This window comes from Hibiscus syriacus, unplaced genomic scaffold, assembly GCF_006381635.1.
Source record: "Hibiscus syriacus cultivar Baekdansim isolate YM2019G1 unplaced genomic scaffold, ASM638163v2 tig00116997_pilon, whole genome shotgun sequence".
Taxonomy (NCBI): Eukaryota; Viridiplantae; Streptophyta; class Magnoliopsida; order Malvales; family Malvaceae; genus Hibiscus; species Hibiscus syriacus.
This window is the reverse complement of record NW_024063513.1, coordinates 2,844,933-2,871,220: the sequence shown is the minus strand read 5'-3', so window position 1 is coordinate 2,871,220 and position 26,288 is coordinate 2,844,933. Positions and strand designations below refer to the sequence as shown.

General features: G+C 35.2%; 3 protein-coding genes across 3 annotated transcripts; 1 reads left to right on the top strand and 2 right to left on the bottom strand.

Moving 5' to 3' along the window:
* The first annotated feature begins 1,370 nt into the window (after positions 1-1,370).
* On the top strand, positions 1,371-6,436 carry LOC120194052 (calcium-transporting ATPase 1, endoplasmic reticulum-type-like). Its single transcript, XM_039196455.1, has 9 exons — positions 1,371-1,497; positions 1,885-3,318; positions 3,461-3,530; positions 3,635-3,756; positions 3,863-4,144; positions 4,232-4,609; positions 4,987-5,096; positions 5,354-5,582; positions 5,686-6,436. Exons 2-9 carry the CDS (start codon positions 1,912-1,914, stop codon positions 6,268-6,270), a joined length of 3,183 nt encoding a protein of 1,060 aa, XP_039052386.1. The 5' UTR covers positions 1,371-1,497; positions 1,885-1,911; the 3' UTR covers positions 6,271-6,436.
* Positions 6,437-7,365: 929 nt separating this feature from the next.
* LOC120193836 (histone H4) lies at positions 7,366-7,857 on the bottom strand. Its single transcript, XM_039196264.1, has one exon. The coding sequence runs from the start codon at positions 7,789-7,791 to the stop codon at positions 7,480-7,482; it is 312 nt and encodes a 103-aa protein (XP_039052195.1). The 5' UTR covers positions 7,792-7,857; the 3' UTR covers positions 7,366-7,479.
* A 12,772-nt stretch (positions 7,858-20,629) lies between these two features.
* LOC120194091 (zinc finger protein CONSTANS-LIKE 1-like) lies at positions 20,630-21,804 on the bottom strand. The gene is made up of 3 exons (XM_039196489.1): positions 21,483-21,804; positions 21,209-21,382; positions 20,630-20,872 (listed from the first exon to the last, which is right to left on the bottom strand). The coding sequence occupies exons 1-3, from the start codon at positions 21,759-21,761 to the stop codon at positions 20,681-20,683; spliced, it is 645 nt and encodes a 214-aa protein (XP_039052420.1). The 5' UTR covers positions 21,762-21,804; the 3' UTR covers positions 20,630-20,680.
* Between the last annotated feature and the right edge of the window lie 4,484 nt (positions 21,805-26,288).

Here is a 26,288-nt window from a genome sequence, read left to right as displayed (position 1 = left end):
ATGATTATGAGCATCAACCATCATAACAACATCGTCATCGTTGGAAAGTTCGAACGATGTATAAGTTAACAAAAATAGTTCAGTTGGAAATCTATACTGAAGTGAGGGCAGTCTTCTAGTACTTCAAACATGATCATTCCTTGAAATTTTAGTGATTAGCTCCTCAAGAGTGTTGTTTTTCTTGAAGGATACGGTGACATAATGATTTGATGCGAAGACAATGCCGATTTCATCTTCATGAATTTCTCCATCATAGTAAACAATAGCTAAAACATACATCATTTTGAGATTTTGAGAGATTTAGAGTCTTATATATTTGCAAAAACAATTTTTGATAATATACGATCATTCTCATAATTAAATAAATAGTATACGAATTAAAATATAAACTAACACTAAAAAATTTAAAAATATTCACAATAATTTAAATAACACAATTTAATATTATTACCGTATCAGTAAAATATCTTGATATATGATCATACCTTCTATTTTACACCGTAAAAAATAATAAAAAATAATTAGTATAATAAAATTTAGTCAAATCATTAAATATGAAATAAATAATAAAATAGTTTTTAGAAGTTACCTTATAAAGATTATAACAAAATCTACTTGACTTGATAGAAAGAATTACTAGAGTGAAGAATGTGAAAATAATTTTGGTGTGGTTTGATATTTGGATTTAGGGTAATAATGAAAGGAGCAATAATTAAATAGGAATAATGGAAGTCACACCTCCTAATATGTGCCTTCCTCCAAGTGTTAAAAATTCCCTTGAAGGTGCATCTCCTGATTCGCGTCTTTTCACCATGGCATCAGCTCGGACATAATCTCAAGAAGATCTGTCTATTTCTACAAGTCGTGTCTCCTGAAACACGCTTTATTATTACTCTGTCAGAAAAGATACTAGATCAATAATATATAGAGAAAATATACATGATAAGTAATATTTTATTATTATATTGATATTTCGGTAAAAACGCCATATCCCAATCTTCACTATTCTTTTAAAATAGAAAAAGAAAGTAGGAAAAGAAAGGAATCTGAAATTTCTTTAAGGATTTAATTTAATTAATTTATTAAATAGTACTAAATAAATAGATAACTTTTAACCTCTATGAAAGTGGAGATTCAGTGTGGGAGGCCACGTACACTCGAGCAAAAAGGTCGCCTCTAATTGGCTACCACACGGGAAGGGCACTCCAAAAGGGACCAATTTATGTGGGTCCATCGTGGCCTTTGGATACGTGGATATATCCTATTGGTTAAAGGGAATCCAGGTTCTTCTATACGACAAAAACCTCACATGGGAACAGATGGAGGGTTTTTTTTTAGCTATTGAATCGCTCTTATAAATCAAATCTCTCTCTGTATATCTTTCTGCCTCTATTTGTTTCTTTAGCTGTCAAAGAAAAAAATTACTCTTTTTTTTGTGGTATTTTACAGAGTAAAACAGTAAGTACTGAGTGGAAGCACAGAAACTCCATAAATCTGGTAAGCATATACCTTAATTATTCATTTCTCTTTGATTAATTTATCTATGTTTTGTTGCTGGTAAAATATATTGAAAGTAATATTTATTAGGTGTGGGGATTGGGTTTTTTCTCGATCAACTGATTTATTGGGGTTTTGGCGTCCAACGTATGAAGAAACAAGCGAAGGATTTAGATGAGACTAAAAACTATGTGCAATTAAAGGAACAATTTTTCTTTCTTTTTTTTATTGTTTTGATGAACAGATTTGTAGTGACTAATTATAGTTTGTTAATTTTCTTTTGTAGATGCTGTTGTTTGGGTAAATTTCATTGCTTTGAGGTCCAGTATTGAAGGAAGGGAAAAAGTTGCCGTTTTTACTATTTTGATATTCTTCAATTGCTTGAAGAATTATTCTCTTTGGCCTTGAATTTCAATGGGGAGAGGAGGGCAGGATTATGGAAAGACAGAAAATGCTAGTGCTTCCTTTTCTAAGCAAGAAGATTTTGCTTGGGCTAGAGATGTGAAACAATGTGAAGAGAGGTACAAAGTGAATCCGGAACTGGGATTATCAAGTGCTGAAGTTGAAAAAAGGAGGCAGATTTATGGATGGAACGAGTTAGAGAAGCATGAGGGCACATCGATATTTGAACTGATTTTGGATCAATTTAGTGACACGTTAGTTAGAATATTATTGGTTGCTGCAATCATATCGTTTGTTTTAGCTTGGTATGATGGCGATGAAGGAGGGGAGATGCAGATAACAGCTTTTGTGGAGCCATTGGTTATTTTCTTGATCTTGATAGTGAATGCCGTTGTTGGAATATGGCAAGAAAGCAATGCAGAAAAAGCATTGGAGGCTTTGAAGGAAATTCAATCACAGCATGCAAATGTAGTTCGAGATGGTAAGAACTCAAATTTGCCTGCTAAGGAACTTGTACCCGGTGATATTGTGGAGTTGAGAGTTGGTGATAAGGTACCTGCAGATATGCGGGTTTTGAGATTGATAAGCTCTACTGTAAGAGTTGAACAGGGTTCATTGACTGGAGAGAGTGAAGCTGTGAGCAAGAATGTGAAGGTTGTTCCTGAGAATTCAGATATTCAAGGGAAGAAGTGTATGGTTTTTGCTGGAACAACAGTGGTTAATGGAAACTGTATTTGCTTGGTCACCCAAATAGGCATGAATACGGAGATTGGGAAGGTGCATTCACAGATCCATGAAGCATCACAGAACGAACAAGATACCCCATTAAAGAAGAAGTTGAATCAGTTTGGAGAGGTTCTAACAATGATAATTGGAGTGATTTGTGCACTGGTTTGGCTTATTAATGTGAAATACTTCCTTTCTTGGGAATATGTTGATGGTGTGCCAAGAAACTTTAAGTTCTCATTTGAGAAGTGCACATATTACTTCGAAATCGCTGTGGCTTTGGCTGTTGCTGCGATCCCAGAAGGTTTACCAGCTGTTATCACAACATGTTTGGCACTGGGAACCCGGAAGATGGCTCAAAAGAATGCACTTGTCCGGAAGCTTCCGAGTGTCGAGACTCTTGGTTGTACGACTGTTATCTGTTCTGATAAGACAGGGACTTTGACTACCAATCAAATGGCAGTTTCAAAGCTTATTGCTATAGGTTCAAGGTCTGGGACTCTGCGATCTTTTGATGTGGAAGGGACTACGTATGATCCTTTTGATGGGAAAATACTAGGTTGGCCTGTTGATGGAATGGATGCTAATCTTGAAATGATTGCAAAGATTTCTGCTGTTTGCAATGATGCTGGCATTGAGCAATCTGGGAATCATTATGTTGCCACCGGAATGCCAACAGAGGCAGCGCTAAAGGTCAAAAAACTCCTTCTAAAACTAAATCCATTTTGGTTTAGTATACTACTACATCTGTTTGAATAAACCCAACGTTGTATATGAAAGTTCTTGTTGCATATTTTTCCCCTCAGAAGACTCCTATATTGTTCTTTCATTCCAGGTTCTGGTTGAGAAAATGGGGCTTCCTAAAGAGAGTGATTCCTCGTTGTCAGGTCATGGGGATCCTCAACGTATGTTAGCTGCTTTATTTCTTATAATTTTGTTGTTCCTTAGGTGAGAGTGAGAATTCTGGATCATGCTGACCTTTTTCATTGATTTTATTATGCTACACAAGGCTGTTGTCAATGGTGGAAGAAAATGGAGCAAAGGATTGCAACACTTGAGTTTGACCGGGATCGAAAATCCATGGGAGTTATTGTGAATTCCAGCTCGGGAAGAAAGTTGTTGCTAGTAAAGGTTTGCAATAGCTTCCTTTTCTTTTTTCTGCCAGTAAATGCCCTATTGGGATTTTAACATGATGCTTTCGTGTATCACTCTTAAATGTTCTCACTTAATGTTGCAGGGTGCTGTAGAGAATTTGTTGGAGAGGAGCTCTTTTATCCAGCTACTCGATGGTTCTGTCATAGAACTAGATGAATATTCAAGAGATCTTATTTTACAGTGTCTTCGTGAAATGTCAGCAGATGCATTACGTTGCCTTGGTTTGGCATACAAGGAAGAGCTTCATGAGTTTGCAACATATAATGGTGATGAAGATCATCCAGCTCATCAGCTTTTACTCGATCCATCCAGTTATTCTTCAATTGAGAGCAAGCTTATTTTTGTAGGTTTAGTTGGGCTGAGGGTAAGTTGCTTCTTGTTGTATCTGTATTTTCTGTTTTTGTACTTATATCCAACCTTTATCTGAACTGCTTGAACAAAAATCATCAAGGATCCTCCTCGGAAAGAGGTCCGTCAGGCAATTGAGGACTGCAGAGCAGCTGGGATCCGTGTTATGGTCATCACAGGAGACAACAAGAACACAGCAGAAGCTATTTGTCGTGAAATTGGTGTATTTGGATTGAATGAAGATATCTGTTCAAGAAGTTTAACTGGAAGGGAGTTTATGGATTATGCTGACCAGAAAAATCACCTGAGACAGAGTGGGGGCCTCTTATTTTCTCGGGCTGAGCCTAGGCACAAGCAAGAAATAGTGAGGTTGCTGAAGGAGGATGATGAAGTGGTTGCAATGACTGGAGATGGAGTTAATGATGCTCCTGCGTTGAAGTTGGCTGATATTGGGGTAGCAATGGGCATTGCTGGGACAGAGGTACCCATAATCCTTTTCTTATTATTTATTTCTGTATAATTTGGTGGACGACATCAGGGTGTCCATATGATTATCTCTCTTTTCTTGTGTTATTTCATTTTATGCTTCTGTGCCCTGTTTTGTTTCTGTACATTATCTACTATTCTTGTAAAGTAGCATTTTGCCTGACAGTTCAGAATGATTTATATGTTATTAGCTCCAATTGAAAGCATATTCTGTATGTATTGATGTAATGCAGTTTATTCATAATGCATTAGCGGAACAGCCATTCTCCTTTTTTCCTTGGTTACTTGAGTAGATAACTATTAGGAACTCATGAATGCATTATTTTATTATTCAATCCCCTACCTCTCCATTCACTGCTTGATTCTTTCCAGGTTGCAAAGGAAGCCTCTGACATGGTCTTAGCGGATGATAACTTCAGCACTATAGTTGCCGCAGTTGGCGAGGGCAGATCCATTTATAACAACATGAAGGCTTTCATAAGGTCGTTATCATTATTAGTACGTCATAATAAACTGGCAGTTTTGTTGCATATCATCATGCATTTGTGCTGCTGCTTTTACTGAAATGTTGCAAATTGCATTGAGCACAATCTCTTAACGGCAAAGCCGCACCCTGTTGAGCGTATATTCCAACTCAATGAAACATTTTTGTTATTGTTATCTTCATTGGTTCTTTACTTACTAAATTTTTGGTCAAGTTGGACCATATTTGAATATATTCTTCTACTCATAATCGCAGGTACATGATCTCCTCCAATATTGGTGAGGTTGTTTCTATATTTTTGACAGCTGCTTTGGGTATTCCGGAAGGCATGATCCCTGTTCAGCTTCTCTGGGTTAATCTTGTTACCGATGGACCTCCAGCAACCGCTCTAGGGTTCAATCCTCCGGACAAAGATATAATGAAGAAGCCTCCCAGAAGAAGTGATGATTCATTAATTTCTGTTTGGATCTTATTCCGTTACCTGGTAACTTCGTGATCCTATTAGTTGAACCAAAACCAGTAGGAAGCTCCTTTTTCATGTCCTTGACTGCATAACGTGAATTTATCAAATTCCTTCATTGGTGCAGGTGATTGGGATGTATGTTGGGATAGCTACGGTCGGGGTATTCATCATATGGTACACTCAGAACACCTTCATGGGAATTGATCTGAGTGGCGACGGCCATAGTCTTGTTACCTACTCCCAACTTTCCAACTGGGATCAATGCTCCTCCTGGAACAATTTCACAGTGTCACCATTCACAGCAGGTCACCAGGAGTTCAAATTCGATAGAGATCCCTGTGATTACTTTAAGACGGGAAAAATCAAGGCCTCGACACTTTCCCTATCAGTCTTGGTTGCCATTGAAATGTTCAACTCACTCAATGCACTCTCTGAAGATGGAAGCTTGTTGACAATGCCTCCTTGGGTGAATCCATGGCTCCTTTTAGCCATGTCAGTGTCATTTGGCCTACACTTCTTGATCCTCTACGTGCCATTCCTTGCTCAAGTATTTGGGATTGTTCCCCTCAGCCTCAACGAATGGCTCCTTGTAATAGCTGTTGCATTCCCGGTCATTCTAATTGACGAGCTTCTCAAATTCATTGGCAGGTGTACAACCGGGTTGCGCTATGCTGCTCCAACCAAAACATCAAAGCAGAAAGCTGAGTGATTACAATTGTATCTCAGCTACTTTTAATTTCAGGTCATTTTCCCATAAATTCAGTTTCTATCTTTAGTGGATAAAATTCAAGTGAACTTTATTGCTGCTTTTCTTTCCATCATTCTACTGAAAAATACTTGTTTTAAATAGGATGAACATGTATTTTAATGCCCAAGTTAATTTCTAGATCCAATTTTATAGTTGGAACTTCTTTTTGTCTAATTTAGTTTTTTTTACTTAGCTTTTCAATCAATTTAATTTATATTTTTTATGCCCTAAATTGATTCCTCCTTTTCTTTTCAATTCAATTTAATACTTGTGGTTGATTGTATCCCATTTTAAAAATATTTGTCCGGCCCAATGAATATAAATACTTATGATTTAATTGCTTCTACTAATCTACAAACTTGAAAAGGCCCAATGTTACAGTATTTTTTTTTATTGTACTCCTGATTTTAAAATTTTATATTAATTCAGATTCATCCTTCTCATATATTTGGTTTTAATAAATGAGTTTTCTAATGAATTATTTTTACATAATTTGCATACACAAATTTAAATTTGAGACAAACTTGAGACTTTTGCATACACAAAAATTTAAACTTAGACATACTTATCAAATAATTTACTACTTAAAAAATATTAAGGTCCTTATTAATTGAAGTGATAAAAAGATCAAAGTGTTTATTACGAAACCCGTTAGTTGTTAACATTATTATTTTTGGTATGCATTGAAATAAGCTTGGCATAAATATGCAGAACTTATTGTACTAGATTTGACTTCAAAAATCGTATTATGGTTGCACCGAACCTGGTTCCTAGATTCATCCCCTCAACTGTTTTATTCTTTCGGTGAGATTTAAAACAGAGGGAAAACACGGAATAGTAACGATTTCAGATCATGTTAACTCTTCAATCTACATAACATTATCCGCAGAAAGAATCCCTATATCATACAACTCTCGAAAGCCACAATAATATCTCGATATAAAGAGAGACTGGAGGTGCTAGAAAATTTCGATTTAAAGTATTTAAAATTTTAAGAACCCAAACGAAAGCTCAACAAGATTCCATAATTTCAGAGTCTAACGAGATGAACTTTCATTTTTCATAATAAATCTACATTCCATAACAGGGATTACAGATCACTACAGGAAACAAACCGACCCAACTAATAACCTGACTTCATGCCCTCCAGATTCCAATTCCCCAAGTCATCTAACCACCAAACCCATACAAAGTCCTACCCTGCCTCTTCAGTGCATAGACCACATCCATGGCAGTCACAGTCTTCCTCCTCGCATGCTCGGTGTAGGTAACCGCATCACGAATCACGTTCTCCAGGAAGATCTTCAAAACTCCACGGGTTTCCTCATAGATTAGACCGCTGATACGCTTCACTCCTCCTCGACGAGCTAAGCGTCGAATAGCCGGCTTCGTGATACCCTGGATGTTATCTCGGAGGACCTTACGATGTCGCTTTGCTCCTCCCTTGCCCAACCCCTTGCCTCCCTTTCCTCTTCCCGACATCTTCAAATCTTGAACCTGTGTTGATAGCTTAGGCTGCTTTTAGAGAATGAATTCGTGTACAGATTCAAACAGAGTATGATGGGGGTATTTATGGAAGAAGTTGTTAGGGATAGTGATCCGTGATGTGTCTTAACTATGGATTACAGCCGTTGATAAGATATAATTGAGAGTTGAGATGAGGAGAAGCATCGACGCGGATCCCTGACGTCGATTGTTTTAGCGGTTAGTATTTTGAAGCGCGTTTTATGATTTGTGTTTCTTTTGTGAGCTGAAAATGTAAACTCGATATCTGTTTTTTTTTCGAGCGTCAACCAGCACGTCATTATTTGCCTATTGTCGGCGTTTTTTTAAAAAAAAAAAAAAATCACCATGACACATTAATATTACCACGTCTTAGACACCCTGTTCAACTTTTTTTTTTTACATATCTAACATTTTTGCAATAAAGCGCACCTCCTGCATAGTATTTTATGTTGATTTGACGTCATGTGAGGTAAGGTGCGTTCCTTGTAACGCGCCTTATGCTGACTTGGATTCACTTGACTAAAGTGCGGCCCCTAGGGCGCGTCTTACGCCACGTAGAGCTATAGCGCAGTGCAGGAGCCGCGCCTTGCAATTATCACATGCATAATGCAAGGCGCGGTGCAAGGGCAACGCCTTGGATAATTTATCCGAATTTCTCGACTTTAAAACATCGTCTCTCTGCTATAAATACACATTCCCCCTAAAACTCACTCACAAATTCCTCTGAACCTAGAAACTACTACAATAATCATCTCAATCAGTAAAAAAAATCCGACAATTTTTTATAATATTTTTTATAATTATATATGATTATTTAAAAAAAATATTGTATTAATTGTTTTCAATTAATTTTTGTGGTTGTATAATTGAAAAACAAGAGCATACGTTGAAATATTTTTGCCGATACGGTAATAATATAAAATTAAATTATTTACGTTTATGTGTAAAAAAAATATGTTATATTTTCGTGCATATATTATTTATTTAATTAGGTTTTTTTCAGTTGTTTTTTTTTGCAAATATAAAATTGTCACACTTTCAAACACTAATAATGGCACGAATTTCAGCTATTGTTTTTTATGATGGAAAAATTCGAGAATATGAAATTGGCGTTGTTTTCGTATCAAATGATTATGTTAAAATATCATTCAAGATAAACGTAACTCTTGAGGAGCTGATAACGATGATTTCAAGGAAGGTTCATGTTGGAAGTAGTAGAAGAATGTCGTCGTTGCAATACAGATTTTCAACATCATTGTTGTCATTAACTTATACAGCGTTCGAACTATCGAACAATAATGATGTTGAAATGATAGTTGATTCTCAAAGTAATTATTCAGATGTCGATATTGAAATGTATGCAAAGTTTGTTCAAGTGCGTGTTGTTCGAGGTCTTTCATTAAGCTCCCACTATGGGTTGGCTGAACAAGTTGATCAAGTTGACAGCCCGACTACAGTAATGTGTAATGATTTTAATGCCATAATGGGAAATTCGCATCATGGTGTCGACCCATCAACTTCAATGAGGAGACATTTATCAGCAACTCCTTATGATCTGTACCGATGTAGGTCTATGAACAATCCATATGGCAACATCGAGACCAATTCTAGGGGAAGGCGTTCATCTACAATTTTCTTTGACCTTAATATGGAGATGTCATCGACGCAACAATCTGTGCATTTTCCATTTGACACGATGGCTTCAAGATCCAGGGGGAGGCATTGGACTGCGAGTTTTTTCGATCTCAATATCGATATGCCTTCTAGTTCAAGGGGAAGTGTTGAAACATTTTGATATTTCGATATAACAAATTAAGTTAAATGGATTTTAAGATTTTCCAAATGATTTTCTAAGTATATTCGATATAACTATTCGAATATCAAAACATTACTCCAAATATTTCAAAAATCATTTTTAATCCTTACTTAAGTGTAAAATTAAGTTTTAATCATAAAACAATTTCAAAATAATCTTACAAAGTATTTCGAACCAATTCAAAGCCAAAAATTACAGATTGCTCAGAGGGAACCGATTCCCCCCATAGGAGGAACCGATTCCCCCTAAATGGTTTTGGCCCCGAGATTTCCAAAATGCTCGGAGGGAACCGATTCCCCCATAGGAGGAACCGATTCCCCCTAAACAATTTTGCTCCGAGAATTCCAGTATGCTCGGAGGGAACCGATCCCCCCCAAGGGGGTACCGATTCCCCCCTTGTACAACGGTCGAAATGTTTGAATTTTACACTTAGGAACCGATTCCCTTCAAGGGGGAACCGATTCCCCCCACGCTCCAAGCTGTTTTATTAAATGTTTTCACACTAAAACGGCTATAATATCTTCTCTAATCATCCCCAACGTTCAGAAGTGATCCAAGGTGTATTTAAGCAAGCTTAGAAGCCATTGATCAAGAACAAGAAACATCAAGCAACTAGAATCAAGAGAGAATCAAAGAGAAAGCATCAAACCTCAAGTTTGAGCATTTCAAGCCTATTTTCATTCAATATTCATTTTGCTTACAAGAACATTTTTTGTGCTCAATTGTATTCATCTTTGAGTGTTCTTTTCGTTGTTCTAGAATTGTGCAAACATCTTACCTTGTGAGGTTTTCTTGTAAGTTTGCAAATTTGTAATCTTCTCTTTGGGAAAAAGAGTGTTCTCAAGAGTTGGGGTATACTCTTGAGGGAATTGTAAGGTTATCTCTTTGGCCTCAAAAGAAAGAACAAATTAGTGAATTTGTTGGAAAATCCTTAGTGTGGATAGCTAAGGTAGTGGACGTAGACTTTATTTGAGAAAGTCGAACCACTGTAAATCGCTGTGCAATTACTTTCAATTTTCTGCAAAAGCTTCCACAAAAATTTTAATTGCCAATTCACCCCCCTCTTGGCCGATTCCGTCAATCGATTAACTCAACAATTGGCATCAGAGCCTAACTCATTTGAAGGTTTTATCGCCTCTTGAGTCGATTCGGGAAGAGTTATATCGATTATTAAAGTCATCAATGGCCTCCGCTTCAAACTTCGACTCCGGTCTTGATTCGATGCCCGTCAACAAGCCTCCTTTCTTCAATGGAGCTAATTACGCCTATTGGAAGAATAGAATGATGTACTTCATTCAAGCAAGTGACATGGGAGCATGGAATGCCGTAGAAGAAGGATACATCAAGCCTATCACTCATCCAAGGTTGTGGAGTGAAGGAGAGACAAGAATATTCCAGCTCAACTCCAAAGCCATCCATATTATTTTTTGTGCTCTTGGACCAGATGAATACGGAAGAGTTTCATCGTGTACAACCGCCAAAGAAATATGGGACAAGCTTCAAGTCACACATGAAGGTACATATGAGGTAAAGAAATCAAAAATTAGTATTCTAACGCATAGCTATGAAAATTTCAGGATGAAACCAAATGAAGACATCAAAGCTATGACTGATAGATTTTCAACGATTGTCAATGGTCTCAAATCATATGGAGAGATCATCTCAAATGAAAAGCTTGTGAGGAAGTTAGTCTACTCCCTCCCAAAATCATGGCAATCAAAGAAGACGGCAATCATCGAGTCTAAGGACCTATCGTCCTTAACTCTTGAAGAACTTATCGGTTCACTCCTCACTCATGAGATGATGCTCGAAGATGAGGTGGACCTTGATAAAGTTGAAGAGACACCAAAGGAAAAGGAGAAGAAGAAAAATATTGGAGTTGCTCTCAAATCTACAAAAGATGAGAGTGATTCTAATAATGATGATGATGACGAGGAAATGGCATTGTTTGCCAAACGGTTCAGAAAAATGATGAGACCTTACCAAGGAAGAAAATTCAAACGAAACGAAGGCCTCAAAAATGAACCAAAAGAGAAGGACCCAATCATTTGCTATGAATGCAAAAAGCCGGGGCATGTCAAATATGATTGCCCACAATTGAAGAAAAAGGGTCAATCAAAGAATAAGCACAAGGCTCATGTGGCTACATGGAGCGATGAAGAAGGTTCCGATGAAGAGGAACAAGAAGTAGCAAACTTGTGCTTGATGGCATTCGGGGAAGATTCTAAGGTAACCTTTAACTCATCCGATTTTGATGATTTATCTTATGATGAGTTATTTGAGGAATACAATGGGTTGGCTTCGGATTATAAGAAATTGTTTTTAAAATATAAAAATGATGTTTCAAAATTGAAAAATGAAAACAAACTCATATCCAAAACCAACAACGATCTTGAAAGTAAAATCAAAGATTTGCAAATCAAACTAGAAGAGTTTGAAAAGAAAAATTTAGATTTGCAAAATTTACTTTCAAAGATCAATGATGATCATCAAAAGAAAATTGATGATCTTAAAACTTCTTTTGATAAAGTTGGAACAAAACATTTTGAAAAAGGTGGAAATTCAAAATCCAACTTTGTTAGAAAAAGTTTTAGAAACTACAATCATAGAGGTCCCCAAAGAACCTCTAATGGAAAAATCATTAGAAGTATGTGGGTTCCTAAAGAACTCATTACTACTGAAGATAAAAATATCCTACACAAATGGATACCTAAGGGGACTAGGATTTTGGAAACTAATGAATATGGACCCAAAAGAATTTGGGTACCAAAAATCAAAAATTAATCTATGTTTGTAGGGAAAGGAGCATTGCTACAAGGCACGGGAAACAAATTCAAATTCATGGTACCTTGATAGTGGACGCTCAAGACATATGACCGGAGACAAAAGCCGGTTCATTGAGCTTAACGCCAAAAATGGAGGAGAAGTGACTTTTGGAGACAATTCAAAAGGTCACATTGAAGGTATTGGTACAATAGGTAATACATCTTTCATACAAATTAAGAATGTTTTATATGTGAATGGATTAAAGCATAATCTATTGAGTATTAGTCAATTATGCGATAAAGGATTCAATGTCTTATTTGAAATTAATGGTTGTAAATTCATTGACATTGCATCTAATCAGATTATGCTTGTTGGTCATAGAATAAGAAACATTTACATGGTGCATTTAGATTCTATTGATATGACTAATTTATGCCTAGTTGCTAAGGATGAGCATGATAGTTGGTTATGGCATAGGAGACTAGGTCATGCTAGTATGAGTGTTTTGCAACGGTTAATTCAAGGAGACTTAGTAAGAGGGTTGCCTAAGCTTAAATTTGATAATGATAAAATCTGTGATGCTTGTGCTAAAGGAAAACAAAAACGAGTTTCTTTTAAATCTATTAATGATGTATCAACTAGTAGAGTATTACAATTGATCCATTTAGATCTTTTTGGGCCAACTAGAACTACTAGCTTGGGAGGAAAACAATATGCATTTATCTTGGTAGATGACTATTCTAGATACACTTGGGTTCTATTCTTAAGTACTAAAGATGAAGCATTAGAAAATTTCATCACATTTTCAAAAATAATCCAAAATGAAAAAGGTTACTCTATCACTAGTGTTAGAAGTGATCATGGAACTGAATTTGAAAATCTTGGATTTATTGAGTTTTGTAATTCTAATGGTATTAGCCATAATTTTTCAGCACCTAGAACCCCTCAACAAAATGGAGTTGTTGAGAGGAAAAATCGAACTTTAGAAGAAATGGCTAGAACCATGCTTTGTGAAAATAATTTGCCAAAATATTTTTGGGCGGAAGCCACAAATACCGCTTGTTATGTTGTAAATCGAGTAATGATTAGGCCAATTTTAAAGAAAACTCCATATGAATTTCTCAAAAATAAAAAGCCTAACATTAGCTATTTTCATCCTTTTGGATGTAAATGTTTTGTTTTAAACAACGGTAAAGAGAATCTTGGCAAATTTGATGCTAAAAGTGATGAAGGAATTTTTCTGGGTTATTCCTTAAATTCTAAAGCTTATCGTGTATTTAATAAAAGAACTTTAGTTGTAGAAGAGTCTATACATGTTGTTTTCGATGATAATCCCCTTCCAAGGAGGGATTCTTCTGTTAATGATGATGTAGGTATTGTACAAGCAAATGATGTTAGACATGACGTTGGAGAGTCATCAAGGAAGAAACAAAAGATGAAGAAACTCATGATCCCCTCGAGAATCCAACCATTGAAGAAAGGGAAGTATCTTTTCCAAGAGAGTACAACTATGTCAAGGATGGTGAAATTATAGGTGATCCATCAAAAGGGGTAATTACTCGATCTTCTCTTAGAAATATCTGTAATTATGTTGCATTTATTTCATGCATAGAGCCTAAGAGCATCAAAGAAGCATTAAAAGATGAACATTGGATTATGGCTATGCAAGAAGAATTAAATCAATTTGAGAGAAGTAAAGTATGGACGTTAGTTGAAAGGCCTAGTAATAAATCTACTGTAGGTACTAGATGGGTTTTTAGAATAAACTTGATGAAAGTGGTAATATAGTGAGGAACAAGGCTAGACTTGTTGCTCAAGGCTATACTCAATTAGAATGTTAAGAAGGCATAGACTATGATGAAACATACGCTCCCGTAGCTAGGATGGAAGCAATTAGAATGTTATTGGCATTTGCATGTTTCAATGAATTTAAATTATATCAAATGGATGTTAAAAGTGCATTTTTAAATGGTTTATAAAAGAAGAAGTTACGTGGAACAACCTCCAGGTTTTGAAGATTCAAATTTTCTGGATCATCTTTTAAATTGACAAACTCTTTATGGTTTAAAACAAGCTCCTAGAGCTTGGTATGAAAGATTGTCAAATTTTTTAATTGAAAAGATTTTTAAAAGGAAAGGTTGACACTACATTGTTTTTAAAGAGAAAAAGGTAAAGATTTATTAGTAGTTCAAATTTATGTTGATGATATAATATTTGGTTCTACTAATGATGTTCTTTGCCAATTTTCTAAGCTAATGCAAGTGAGTTTGAGATGAGCATGATGGGGGCTCTCATTTTTCTTGGGACTCCAAATCAAGCAAAGAAAGATGGCATCTTCATTAATCAAGCTAAGTACGTCAAAGATATGCTCAAGAAATTTGGACTGGAAATGGGAAACCTCATAACACTCCAAGGCTCTTCAACAAGCTTGACTTAGATGAGGAGGTAAATGTGTAGATGTTAAATATATAGGTCATGATTGGCTCTTTGCTTTATCTAACTGCAAGTAGACCGGACATTATGTTTAGTGTTGCTTATGTGCTAGATTTCAATCATGTCCTAAGGAATCACATTTACTAGCTGTTAAGAGAATCTTTAGATACCTTAAGGACACTCCTAGTTTAGGACTTTGGTATCCTAGAGACTCTAGCTTTAGCTTGCATGCCTTTCTGATGCGGATTATGGAGGATGCAAATTAGATAGGAAAAGCACCTCCGGTACTTGTCAATTCCTTGGAATATGTTGATTTCTTGGTTTTCAAGAAACAAAATTGTGTTGCATTATCCACCACTGAAGCAGAATACATTTCAGCCGGTAGTTGCTGTGCACAAGTTTTATGGATGAAACAACAACTTTTTGATTATGGAATTGAAGTAGGTACCATTCCTATCAAGTGTGACAATACTAGTGCTATTTGTCTCACTAAAAATCCCATCCAACACTCTAGAACTAAGCACATTGAAATAAGACATCACTTCATTAGAGACCATGTCACTAAGGAAGATGTAGTTCTAGAATTTGTTGATACTTTGCACCAATTAGCGGATATCTTTACAAAACCCTTAGACAAGGAAAGATTTTGGACACTTAAGAGAATTAGGTTTGACCAACTATTCACTTAGTGTTTAAAATATTTTAGCACTTTTAATAAATCTTGAAAATGCTTATAATAATTTTTGATTGCATTCTTGCTATAGTTAGGGGGAGTTTGTGATTCTTAGTGAAATTTTTATGTTCAAAAATCGATTAAAGATTAATTTAATTGTTTGAACAATTAATTTTGATATATGAGTTGCCAATCCCACTAGAAAAGATTAATTTAGCATTTTGTGCTTAAAAAATCAGATTTTAGCATTTTGGTGCAGAGGGAATCGATCCCCCCCTGAGGGAACCGATTCCCCCTTTGAAGGGGAACCGATTCCCCCCCACAGGGGAATCGATACCCCCCTGGGGTTCTGTTAAATCGGGCAGAACACCCCAAAAAACCCAAAATCCTCATTTTTCTTCTTCCGCCGTTTATCACCCTATAAGCACTCAAATCTTCATTCTTGCCTCAAATCATTGATTTTAATCGGAAATCACTTCAAATATCATCTCCTAAACTTGCAATCATCATTAAAATCGTCAAACCATCTAAATCCCCTCAATCTTTATCTTTCAAGGTAAATTTTTCTAAACTCTCTATTTCATTGATTTTGAAATATGATTAGTTTTAATTAGTTCTAGGTTGAAATAGTGATCGGGCATTGATTATTTAGGGATTAGAAATAGATGTTACCTAATTTCATCAAAACACAAGAATTTTTCAAAAATTTTTAAATTTTCGAAATAAAAAAAAATTGTTATTTTCAAATTATTGTGTTTTGATTAAATTATGTTGAGAAACTATACACATATTGTTTCTCAAAACCATATTTTTCAAAAGTTTTCCAAAAACTTTGCCCATTAGGATTGATTTAGAGAATCTTGAAATATTGAGGACTCATTTGAGTTTGGGATTAATTGAATTGCATACATTGTTTTTAAAATTGCAGGTTATCAATTCTATTCCGATTTCCTAAACCATGTCAAATCCTAAACGTCCTAGGTCTTCATCTAGTCGTTCTAGTCGTCAACCAAATCCTCTCCTATTCCTCAAAATCCTATTCCAAATCTTGATCCTAACTTGACTATCCAAAATTCTTGTTTCAATCAACCGGGTCCTAAAGATTCGTTATTGGTTTTACCAATTTTGACTCGTATAAGATTAGGGAAGAACGTATCCCATCTCTTCAACTATGGTTGATATTAACTTTAAATATCTCCCTATCTTGCACGAATGGAATTTGATAAACTTTTCGAACTTGAACCCATTGTCTATCATCAACTTGTTCGTATCTTCTACTGTAATGCGTTTGTATCAAAAATCGTGACAAAACCAAACCATAGGAGTGCGTTCCTACCTCCTAGGTCAATATTTCTATCTTGATCCGGATTACATAGCCAATGCCTTAGGGTTGGACAATGAAGGTTTATCAAACGAAAAACAAGTTTTAGGCTCACGATATAAACGGAATGATAGTGCAAGTGTTTTAGATCTCCATGACGTTTCTTTCATCTCATGATCACTTGGTGGTTTCGACCATGGGGGTCGATATTCAACTCTTAGAGCTTTAGATCTTTGGTGGTTGCACTGTTTTGAAAACAATATAAAAAAACCTCTCCGAGATTATCTTTGCTGAAATTGTTGAAACCGTTAACCTAGTGCCAAATAAGAACTCTGTTCTTCACTAGTTTACGGTTGTATCCTTAGTAATCTTTTCTAAAGCTGAACTCCGAGTTGGTCTAGATGCCTCATTTCCTCTTAAGAAACAAATCAATCTTCTTTCTTTAACAAGAGCGGGATGGGTCAAAATAAGGAAACCGGTTGCATGGGTTCGATCTTCTACTCCGGGAGCTAGTTCTTCACAGCTCCACCCGAAGCTGACGAAGATCCCGAGTTTGAACAACTAATGAGGGATATTGATGAAGCTGAAGAAGAACCTGAACAACCCGAGGAGCACGCACAACAATCACTCAATGCCTCCATATTTTCAATCCTTTATGGAGACATTTGATTTCCGTTATGCGACAATGGATTCACGCTTTTCCTCTATAGCTCATTTATCCACAATGGGAGCTCAAAAATTAGAGATTCTTCAGGAGATGCGTGCAAACATGAAGCAACCAATGCTCGTATTAATGAACTAACTCATGAAATGGCTGTTATGCGAGCCCGTTTTCCTCCTACCGATCCGGATGTTTGATTATGTGTTTAGTTTTAAGACTTTGAACTAAAAGAATATTGTTTCAACACTTTTGATATTTTGGATTGTTTGATTTTGTGGATTGTTGGATTTTGGATTTATGAATAGTGTGAACTTATATATTTATTCATTTTTGCATCATCATTAGCAATATGACCAATTTTGGGGAGTATTTCAAAACTTGATTTCAAAAATCTTAAAATACTAAAAATGTTTTTGTTATATCAAAAAGGGGGAGATTGTTGAAACATTTTGATATTTCGATATAACAAATTAAGTTAAATGGATTTTAAGATTTTCCAAATGATTTTCTAAGTATTCGATATAACTATTCGAATATCAAAACATTACTCCAAATATTTCAAAAATCATTTTTAATCCTTACTTAAGTGTAAAATTAAGTTTTAATCATAAAACAATTTCAAAATAATCTTACAAAGTATTTCGAACCAATTCAAAGCCAAAAATTACAGATTGCTCAGAGGGAACCGATTCCCCCCATAGGAGGAACCGATTCCCCCTAAATGGTTTGGCCCCGAGATTTCCAGAATGCTCGGAGGGAACCGATTCCCCCATAGGAGGAACCGATTCCCCCCTAAACAGTTTTGCTCCGAGAATTCCTGTAAGCTCGGAGGGAACCGATCCCCCCCCAAGGGGGTACCGATTCCCCCCTTGTACAACGGTCGAAATATTTGAATTTTACACTTAGGAACCGATTCCCCCCACGCTCCAAGCTGTTTTATTAAATGTTTTCACACTAAACGGCTATATATCTTCTCTAATCATCCCCAACATTCAGAAGGATCCAAGGTGTATTTAAGCAAGCTTAGAAGTCATTGATCAAGAACAAGAAACATCAAGCAACTAGAATCAAGAGAGAATCAAAGAGAAAGCATCAAACCTCAAGTTTGAGCATTTCAAGCCTATTTTCATTCAATATTCATTTTGCTTTCAAGAACACTTTTTGTGCTCAATTGTATTCATCTTTGAGTGTTCTTTTCGTTGTTCTAGAATTGTGCAAACATCTTACCTTGTGAGGTTTTCTTGTAAGTTTGCAAATTTGTAATATTCTCTTTGGGAAAAAGAGTGTTCTCAAGAGTTGGGGTATACTCTTGAGGGAATTGTAAGGTTATCTCTTTGGCCTCAAAAGAAAGAACAAATTAGTGAATTTGTTGGAAAATCCTTAGTGTGGATAGCTAAGGTAGTGGACGTAGACTTTATTTGAGAAAGTCGAACCACTGTAAATCGCTATGCAATTACTTTCAATTTTCTGCAAAAGCTTCCACAAAAATTTTAATTGCCAATTCACCCCCCTCTTGGCCGATTCCGTCAATTGATTAACTCAACAGGAAGACGTACAAGTAGTAGGTTATTTGACGTAAATATGGAGAGCATGGAGGAACCATAATCTCCACCATAAGAACCGCTTCGTGAGTCTGGTGCGAATGACGCTGAGACTATACTATTCATGCACCCGAAATCACCACAATTCAAATCCGATACTGATGACGATGTAGACGAAGTTCCCTCAAATGTGGCACAAACTCCAACAAACATGTATGAAGTTGATTATGGTGCAATGTACGAGCCAGAATTTGAGGATATGTCTCATCTCGGTAACTATGGATATTACTCATCAATAAATAATGGTGAGTTATCTTTAGGCATGTAGTTTTCAAGAAAAGAAAAAGCGATGATGGCTATAAAAAAATTCAATATCTGTAATTATGTTCAATCCAGAGTCGCCCGCTTCACGACAGAAAAATATTTATGCCACTGTTCCTAACGTGAAAACAGATGTAATTGGTTGGTTTGCGTATCGAAAATGAAGAGGAAAAACAATAGATGAGAACTAATGGTATACAACGGTCCTCACACATGTTGTACTGGAGGGATTAACCAAGATTATCCCAACTTGGACTCTGAAGTGATCTGTCAAGCCATCATGCCCATGGTAAAAGCGAGCTCCCATATAACTATTGTTGTGTTGATTTTAGCTATCCAATCGCAGTATAGGTATTCCGTCTCATACAGAAAAGCATGGAAGGCAAAACAGCTGAAACTTTAAAAGATCCTTATCTCATATTGTTGAGTTATATATATGAATGAAGTCTATAGTGTTTCTTTTTATGAATGAAGTCTATAGTGTTTCTTTTTATGAATGAAGTCTATAGTGTTTCTTTTTATGTTTTTCCTTTTCAATTGGTATTCTTCTTGGAGAATTTCTTCAGTTTTATGATTACTAGGAGGGTTGTCTCAGAGAAGGAAGAATCTTTAAAAGATCCTTAAAAGATCCCCAAAAAATTGTTGAGTTATATATATGAATGAAGTCTATAGTGTTTCTTTTTATATATGAATGAAGTCTATAGTGTTTCTTTTTATGAATGAAGAAACAATCTAGAAAATGCCTGCAAAAAGACCCCCAAAAAATTGTTGAGTTATATATATGAATGAAGTCTATAGTGTTTCTTTTTATGTTTTTCCTTTTCAATTGGTATTCTTCTTGGAGAATTTCTTCAGTTTTATGATTACTAGGAGGGTTGTCTCAGAGAAGGAAGAATCTTTAAAAGATCCTTATCTCATATTTATAGTCAAAATGAAATAGTTTTCCCCATGTAAGCTGCACCTGAAACTGTCTCTATCCCTATTCAGTGTATTTCGTGATTAACTAGAGTACTGAAAACATCAGTTCATTCACATGTTTTTTTTCATTTCTTATACGGTGTACCTATCTTTTGATATGTTACTCAGATTCGAATGAACGTCAAATAAATATATTCGATTACTAATTTATAAAGCTCATGCAATCTTGGGAATCCTTGGAATTCCATATTATCATAATGAACACTGTTATCGTTGATATATACAAACGCCACCCATTTAAAGCTGAGAGATTTAACAAAACAACAAGAACCAAAATCTATTAAGCAAAACATGCAAAATTCTAAAATGTTCCACAATAATCTATCCGAGAGTGGCAACTGATGATCCATTTTAACTAAGGAATAATCAGATTTGCGGCGAGTGAATCTAGAAAATAAGTCCAATTCTCATCTTCTTCGTGATCTTCCTCTCCACGTACATGGTGGCCCCATTCAACTTGAGGAACATTCTTTTCAATATCTTCATTTCTTGCAAAACGTCCTCGGATTCTTGGCCGGCTGTCTGCCAATGTTTTCCTACATGTATACTGATAACAAAATATCTAACATGTAAGTTAACTGATTAGCATGCAAAATATCACTTGTTCGTGTCTTTGAAAAGATAACGTCTTTTCTCTGAATCTTATAAATTACAGTACGTGAAAAATGAATGCATGTATGCGTAAACTGATAAACATATTAAGGCATGCATCATTCGACCAAATATGTATACGGAAAATTTTTGAGTTAGATTTCTTTTTCTATTCAAATAATTACAGATGCGTGAAAGGAGACTATAAGATGAGTGCGTGTAACATGAAAGTGACAGAAGTAGTTTAATTTTCATGAAAAATATAAGGCATACTATAATTAAGAGTTAAGACCTTGATCTTCTTGGTGAAGTTCCTAAGGTTTCTTTTGGATCGGTATCTGTCAATCCTTTCTTTCTTTTCTTCAGGACTGTAGCGGTGAGCTCTGCTCATTCCTTCAATTATGGCATTCGCATTACTCTCATTAGACAATGGGCTCTCCGACCTCCGGAGACCGCTCTGACACCCCTATCCCCACCCATTAACCAAATTCAAGTTAAATCTATCAAAACCATGTTTTAAAGCGTTAATCTGCGCTAATTACAGCCGGCTACCATAAATTAATTACCTGGTCTAGATCACCGGTGCTAAAAGCTCTTCTCACCGGCCCGGAATCTGAGTTAATGAACTCGTTAAGGCTTGAAGCAAAGTGGAAATAGAGACCGTTGTTTTGAAGGGAATGGCTGCTGGCGCTCCTCTGCATGAAACTCTGTTTCTGAGTGCAACTACTCAGTAACGAACTCGGCGAGTTGTAACTTCCGTTGCCGCCGCCGCTCAACAAGTCGTATGACTCGGTCACAGTGAGTTGAGTTAGCGGACATAGCGGGAAGTTTAACGGCGACGTCATGACGTCGTGAGTGTGGCCGAGAAACTCGGAGGAGGAGTGTGGGATTGTTGAGTATCCGAACATAGAGCGTTTGAGCGCGATGGATATATAATTGACTTAATTTTGAGTTTGTTTTCTTATCTGCAAATATTTTATTTCCTTCTTAATGGCCTAAAGAGAAGAAGAAAGGAGAGGAGATGGAGACACAAGAGGCTGCAATGCAAAGCTGCCATTTATAACAAGCCCAGCAGAGCTGCACTGCTAACAAGGAAGGTAACGTCAGCTTTATCCGAGTCAGGCATCGACTCTTATGAATACAAATATACTCCTATATATATATATATATATATATACATTTACTTAATTAGTGCTCGGGTCTACCTCTTCCTTGCATGTCCTATACTTCAATTAATTACTATTACTGCTTTTCAACTCTCTTTTCCCAAATTTTAAGAGAAGAGGAATTCATAAAATTTTAAAGGAAAAATGAGTTATTAATAAAAATATAAAAATATCTAGAATATATGATTAATTTAAAATTGAATATATGTTGAAAACGTCTAAAATAATGTGCACAATTGCAACTTGTCAGTTGAATATATACAAAAAATTATAATTATTTGTATTATTAATTAAAAATATAATTAATGTACTAATAATTATAATTTTTATTATTATTTTATGTTCGTTTCTTTTTCTTTTGAATTTATGCTATTTATATTGTAAGAAAAAATTAAGCGCAATTAAAAGTTTCCTCATTTTGGATGGTTATCTTAAGGCTTTAAGATTCTTACCTATCACCCTAAACAGACAATAAATCATTACACTCATATACTTTATTACAAACCCTATAGCTATAGAGTTTATAGTTTAATGCACAGTCACCAATAAAAGTGATCATAACATCGAAGCCATAGAAATGTGATATATAATTAAAAATCTTCTAAATTGGCCTCTAATTCTTTCTCTAATTTCAACTTTAATGTCTTATTTCTCTTAAATAGTTTTTTAACAGTAAACTAATGATCGACATTTGAATACACAGAAAATCACATAAATAACAAAATTTAATTAAACACTAAAATATTGCATATAGTAATAAGATATATTGCATTATTAAAGAGAGATTTATGTTTGAACCTCATATACATCATTATTAAACATAGTGACTATAAACCCTAAATATAATTTATAAACAAACTTAAATCATATAAAAGATAGCAACAATAATAACAATAGAATAAATAAAAATGCCTATAAAAGTATGAAAAACGATGCCCCACTTGAAGAGAAATCAGAACTGAGCATAAAGAAAATAAATAAAAAGAAAAAGAGATACCCCACACAACTTGAAGAGAAATGGACTTAAATGTATTTTACAAGGCAAAACCCATGTGACAAGCATATAGTTAAGAGATTTTGTTAATTTTTTTATAATAGGCTAGCCAGGTGTTCTTTATTACTATATATTTTCATATATTTATTATGGTTGTAATTAATTAATTATGATATATCATTGTAATCAATTTCGGAAGGATTAAACCAGGCTGACTTGGCTTTTAAATTCAGATTAATTAAAAATAAAGATGGTGTGGAAGAGCTTCAAATCGCGCATAACAAAAGAAAATTAATGCAAAAGAACCGATCAAGGAAGAGATAGGGTTAGAAAATTTATTTTAGAGTATCAGATTTAGAAATTATATAAAGAATTTTTTTATATGAAAAAGTTGAATTTTAAATTTTTTGTTGTAAATTTTTTATGGAAAAATATTCTTTCTAAACTTTTTTGTAGTGTCATTTCAATGTATACCGGCTCCGTCAATTGTTCAAGGAACGTGAATTCTATTAATGACGAGAGGCCATCAAAACATAAATATAAAACAAATGAAAACATGGATGGACAGAAAGCGAACGAATTTAACGCTTTGTCTTTATAAAATTTTTAAATTATTATATATATTTAAATATTTTTATTAATAATTTATTTTTAAAATTTACAAAAATTCTTCTTCCATTAAGTCACGCATTCCTTCTTACGTGGAAATGGCTTTGACCCAAAGGAATCTAAATGAAAGAAACAAAGGACCCATGGGAAGAACATCAACAACAACAACAACATTCTATTCTCATATATAATGAGACAAAGAAGAGGCAGAGTAGTAGGCTGGCCTTAAACGTAAAGTTGAGAGCAACTTTCATGGAAGACTTCCGACAGTCAAAAAAATTAAAAATAAAGATAAAATACAATGCATATATAAATAAATACATAGTTGAACATTTTTCATATGCAGTCTTCATATGCACGTCTGTAATGGGTAGTAATCTCTATAAATAAATTCCTACGTACAAATCTCTGCATATAGACAGAAACGTAAGACCTGACTAAATATAAAAAGAAGAAACTTGAAAAGAATGATACATATAAATCAACGATAGTAAACTACAAGAAGAAATAAAGTCAAATGAATTAAAACCTAAATTAAGGCAACACCACTTCACTACTTTAATTCTGAGCGTTCATAAAATCCATGCGAAGAACATCAGTCACTGGGAATTGAGAGCCAATCTGACTACTTTTATGCAACGTAATGGAGCTACCATGTAAATAAAGATGGCTCGACGTTTCTATCGTTGGTTGGTCAACAACAAAGGTCCGACGACAAAGAGAAACCCTGTGCATTTCCATTGGGAAAATAACGATTTCTATGCTCGTTACTCAATGTTGCAAGCATTTTCTGTCAGCGTACGTAAGATATTGTATAGTGGAGTGTGAACATAAAAATTTATATTAAAATTTTAAAGGTATGAAATTATAGAATTTTAAGATAAGTGAAATTAAATAATTCATATAAATAAAAAAATATTTATAATATAATGAATTTTAAAGTTTTTAGAAGATGTGACCGCACTCCTTGGTCCATCCCTACTTTATGTTAATGCCAACTTGATGGAGCTACCAACTCAACGATTTGTTGGTGTTGGTGTAAACAAAATTTCGGTTAAAATTCTTTAAAAAATGATATATTTTGTTTAAATGAGGTAAAATTTGGGGAAGGTGGAGCTGATATTTCTGTTTCAAAGTAGGAAGACGTCATTTTTGTTGCTCTTGTCAAAACTTTTAGGAAAGCAAAAAAAAAGTAGGGCGTGGGATAATTTAGGTAGAGAGTGCTTGTGTTTGTATGCTTAACCAGAAAAAAAAAATCTATTGATAGACACAGACCTAACCAATATGTCAGTTCTTAGCTAGTCTTATGGTTTTATTTTTGACAACAACAAAAGGATGGTAAAGACTTTAATAAAAAGCATTGGTAGGAGAAAAGTGAGTTTCAAATCATCTAAACTGAAAGTTTGACGGTTTAGGCCTTTGACTCTGAAACTTCAGTCCCCGCATAATTAAAATGAGGGAAAAAACAACAACTTTGAGCTTACCCTTCAGAACTCACCGACAGCCTTGCAAAATGATACATCAAATAGTCATTTCCCAGTAACATCAGCAGTCAAAGTTTGTCACATTCATTGTTCAGTCTTTGAGATAAGGTTCAGCAGGCATTGTTGTCCTTGTCGTGCGCATATATATTCATGCAAAGTCAGGGAAAAATATTAATACGACTTCATATTCATCCGTTGCCTCGGCCATAATATAGTCAACTTCATCAGCTCACTCTTGATTTAGTTGGTTAGGTTTCTAATCATGGAACGTCGTTGAAATTGAAAAAAAGTTTACCCCTAAAGCTAGCTTGAACCACAAGATTGACTTTATTGTAGCTCTTTTCCCGATGAATAGTGACTGAAAAACATTAAAAGCAAAGCGATGCATTTCTATTTCTGTGGTACGTTGTCGTAGAAATTGTGCATTGACTTTGGCAATTGAATTTGGCGTTTGATCGTTAGCTTCAGTGTTCCAAGTAAGAGAGAGAAACAAATCATTCCTCAGCTTTGGTTGCTTCTTTTGCTGATTGCGGGCTTCAGAAAAGCCAATCATCTGGGCCCAGATCTTGCCCACCATCTCTACTGAAAAGTGAAACTAGCCGATGTTCGCCTTCGCCACCTGTGCGGTTAGACTTGAATTTCTAGGCCCATATGCATTCAACTTCTCAATTTGCAAACCTAGAACAATATATTGGCAAAATCTATAATAATTTCATTTTTCCAAACTATACCATATTATTGAAAATTCTCAAGAATGATTATCGAAAAGAGGTATTGTAATGGTTTTTTTTTTTTCATTTTAAAGAATTCAATAAACATGCTATGAAAAAGTTGCAGATTTGCCTCAGATAATTTTTATTGACATTTGAAAATGTTGTTACAAAATACATTCCTCGAGAAAAGAAATTTTGACCACTGATAGGCCAACGTCAAAAGGAAAAAAAAGGGTCAGCAAACCAAAATGGTTGAAATAAAATAAATGGACCCCAACAGGTGAGTCATATTGATCAACATTTAGGAAGATCTGCGGGTGGAGGCAGAAGTTTCTGATTGGGAAGTTCACCATCCAATACAATCCAAGCCATCTTCAAGCCCCAGCTGGTGTGCACATCTAGATGG

Coding starts and splice junctions, on each gene's coding strand:
- LOC120194091 (XM_039196489.1), bottom strand. CDS start 21,761: ATGACGTCGCCGTTAAACTTCCCGCTATGTCCGCTAACTCAACTCACT. Junction 21,383..21,482: donor GCACCGGTGATCTAGACCAG/GTAATTAATTTA, acceptor GGGTGGGGATAG/GGGTGTCAGAGCGGTCTCCG. Junction 20,873..21,208: donor ACTTCACCAAGAAGATCAAG/GTCTTAACTCTT, acceptor TTTTGTTATCAG/TATACATGTAGGAAAACATT.
- LOC120194052 (XM_039196455.1), top strand. CDS start 1,912: ATGGGGAGAGGAGGGCAGGATTATGGAAAGACAGAAAATGCTAGTGCT. Junction 5,097..5,353: donor AACATGAAGGCTTTCATAAG/GTCGTTATCATT, acceptor TCATAATCGCAG/GTACATGATCTCCTCCAATA. Junction 5,583..5,685: donor GGATCTTATTCCGTTACCTG/GTAACTTCGTGA, acceptor TCATTGGTGCAG/GTGATTGGGATGTATGTTGG.
- LOC120193836 (XM_039196264.1), bottom strand. CDS start 7,791: ATGTCGGGAAGAGGAAAGGGAGGCAAGGGGTTGGGCAAGGGAGGAGCA.